General features: G+C 36.3%; 1 protein-coding gene across 1 annotated transcript; it reads left to right on the top strand.

Moving 5' to 3' along the window:
* The first annotated feature begins 1,388 nt into the window (after positions 1-1,388).
* On the top strand, positions 1,389-2,132 carry LOC107020152 (prostatic spermine-binding protein-like). The gene is made up of 3 exons (XM_027913363.1): positions 1,389-1,403; positions 1,448-1,744; positions 1,794-2,132. Exons 1-3 carry the CDS (start codon positions 1,389-1,391, stop codon positions 2,130-2,132), a joined length of 651 nt encoding a protein of 216 aa, XP_027769164.1.
* The last annotated feature ends 633 nt before the right edge of the window (positions 2,133-2,765 follow it).

Here is a 2,765-nt window from a genome sequence, read left to right as displayed (position 1 = left end):
CATGCTAGAATCAAGCTTCAATGATGTATGAGTTGAATATTAATTTGAACTTTAAACGAAGCATCAATAGGCTAGATATGAGTGGTGATGCCTTCATTCGGGAAGGGTGTAGGTTCACATAATTCTCATAAGATGAAACTATCCACAAAGGTGGGTATGAGTCTCCCTAAATCTCCTAGTCTTTAAACTATGCTGCCAACCTAGGGAACTAGCTAGTGGTTTTCCACCTAAGCGAGCTAGGGATGTTTTGGTTTCACCTTGGCCAGTGACTCCACCTCCTTTCGGTGTGGTGAATACATCGGATTTTATGATGCTCACTTGATCTATGTAGGTTAAAGTTGAAGTTCCTCAATGTATGAAAGATAATGAAATGAATGATACCAAAGATGTAAGGATAGGATAATCAAGAGGTGAACTAGACTGAAGTAGTGACACTAGATCATTCTTGGTCATTACACAGTGAACACGATGACATTCTTAAATAACATCATAGGTATAGCTAGTGTTCACACTGGGATATGAACGAATTAAAATGAAGTGTGTATGAATGAATTGAGCAGACTCTGTGTTTGCTAAAGAAGGCTCCCTAGTTGAGGTCCCAAATGTTTAGCACTCATTTTGGGAAGTCCTAATGTTAACTCCGTGATTCCAAGGTCTTACGGCATATGAACGAATGATATGTAATATATGTATGTTCTATATGAAATATGTTATATGTTGTGTGCAATATGAAATGATTGATGATGGATGTTACTCTCATAGTATGATTTCCCTAATCTGATTTGGCAAGTCCAACTGACTTGGCTTTCCATAATTCAAATAGTTAGGAGAGAGGTCTTGTTAATAATGCATGTTCTTGGTGTGTACTTTGCATACACCCATAATTAGTAGAAGTGTCTACTAATCTCATACATTATACTATTTTAGGTGCAGGTTCAGTAGGATTTTTAAGACATTAATTGCAGCTATTCGGACATCAGAGCTTTTCATCCGGATATAGTAGGTCCTCAGGCATTCGAGGATGTCTGCAGTTGTGTTTCTAGCTTAGTAATAGGTTTACGCTAGTGGAGCATGTTCCACTAGTATTTCTTTCCTAGTATTCTCAGATTTATGTAATGGTGCCATTTTTTCAATTGTTACTTTTTCTATAAGACTATTATTTTAAAATGGAATGATCCTTTATTAGATGGTTGATACACATGAGCAATGAACTTCTTTATACGCATATGAATGTTATAACTATGAAGTCTATATACACTTCAAACAAAACAAGAAGTTTCAAATTTGTAGCTAAAATTAACCTAATGAAAGTAATGACGAAGTAAGTAGGCTTGTTTGTGATCTCTGAGAGGTCAACGGCGACAATTTTGGATAGGGAGACCTCAGTCATGACAGATAAAATCGTATAAAACTTATAATAATAAATATAATCATAAATTGAGTACAGAATGACAAGTACATACGTAATTTTATTGGAATTAAAAATGTAACAACAACAACAGACAACGATGACGACAACGATGACGACTACGGAGAAGACGATGACAACGAGGACGATGATGACAAGGAAGACGATGACGACAATGATGACGATGATGATGATAAGGAGGACGATGATCACAAGGAGGACGATGACGACAGTGATGATGATGATGATGAGGACGATAAAGACTACAACAACGACAAGGACAACTACAACAACAACGAGAACAACGACGATGATCAAAACGACGATGACTATGACGTCGACGATGATTATGACGATGACGATGACGACGACAATGAGGATCGAGGACAACGACGATGAAAACAATGACGTCAAAGACGACGACGACGACAACAACGACAATGACAATGATGACGACAACAATGACGACGACGACAATTACAACAACAATGATGACGATGAAAACAACAACAACGACGACGACAAATACAACAAAGACAACGATGTCGACAACAATGATGACGACGGCAACAATGATAATGAAAGTGACAACGGCAACGACAACGATGACAACAACGATGACGATAATGATGGCGACGACAATAACAACGACGACAACAACAACGAACATGAAAATAATGACGATGACGTCAACGACGACGACGAAGACAACGAAAATGACTAAGACAACGAAAATGACAAAGACAACGACAATGAAAATGACAACGACAATGACAACACGGCAACGACAACACGGCAACAACAACGAGAACGACAATAACAACAACAACAACAATCTATTTAATTAATTTTTTCATTAAATTTTAAAAACATAAAATTTTATGTCACAACGATATATGGGGAGTAGAGTGTAGAGATTATCTTATTCAATTGTCTTCTTCTCTCATCTCTCTTTATAATGGTGAAAGGACAATCCTATTTATAGGTTGAGAAATCACTCCAAAAGTCACTATATTAAGTATCATAATAGATAGAATACATTCCTATAAAAATGGCTAATAGAACCAAGGGAAAATGAATATTTATTCATGTTTTAACTCAATGGACAATCCATTCATTAAATAAATTTATAGCACTCCCCGTTGGATGTCCATAGATATTGTGTCTTGTTAAAACCTTACAAGAAAAAACCTAGTGGGAAAAGTCTAGTGAAGTTAAAAGAGTACACACATATCATAATTTGCTTTGAATGTTGCCTCGTAAAAAACCTTACTAGGAAAATCAAACTTATGACAAAGCCATAGGTAAGAAAAAGAGTACAGCATGTATTTCACTCCCTTTGATGAAAACTTCACTT

This window comes from Solanum pennellii, chromosome 1 (assembly GCF_001406875.1).
Source record: "Solanum pennellii chromosome 1, SPENNV200".
Classification (NCBI taxonomy): Eukaryota; Viridiplantae; Streptophyta; class Magnoliopsida; order Solanales; family Solanaceae; genus Solanum; species Solanum pennellii.
Note: the sequence above shows the minus strand (reverse complement) of the source record. Positions and strands in the feature narration are given on the sequence as shown.

Bases quoted from the DNA above. Each gene is read 5' to 3' on its own strand.
- LOC107020152 (XM_027913363.1), top strand. The intron at 1,745-1,793 runs GTCGACGATGAT...ATGAGGATCGAG, and splicing joins AAAACGACGATGACTATGAC to GACAACGACGATGAAAACAA.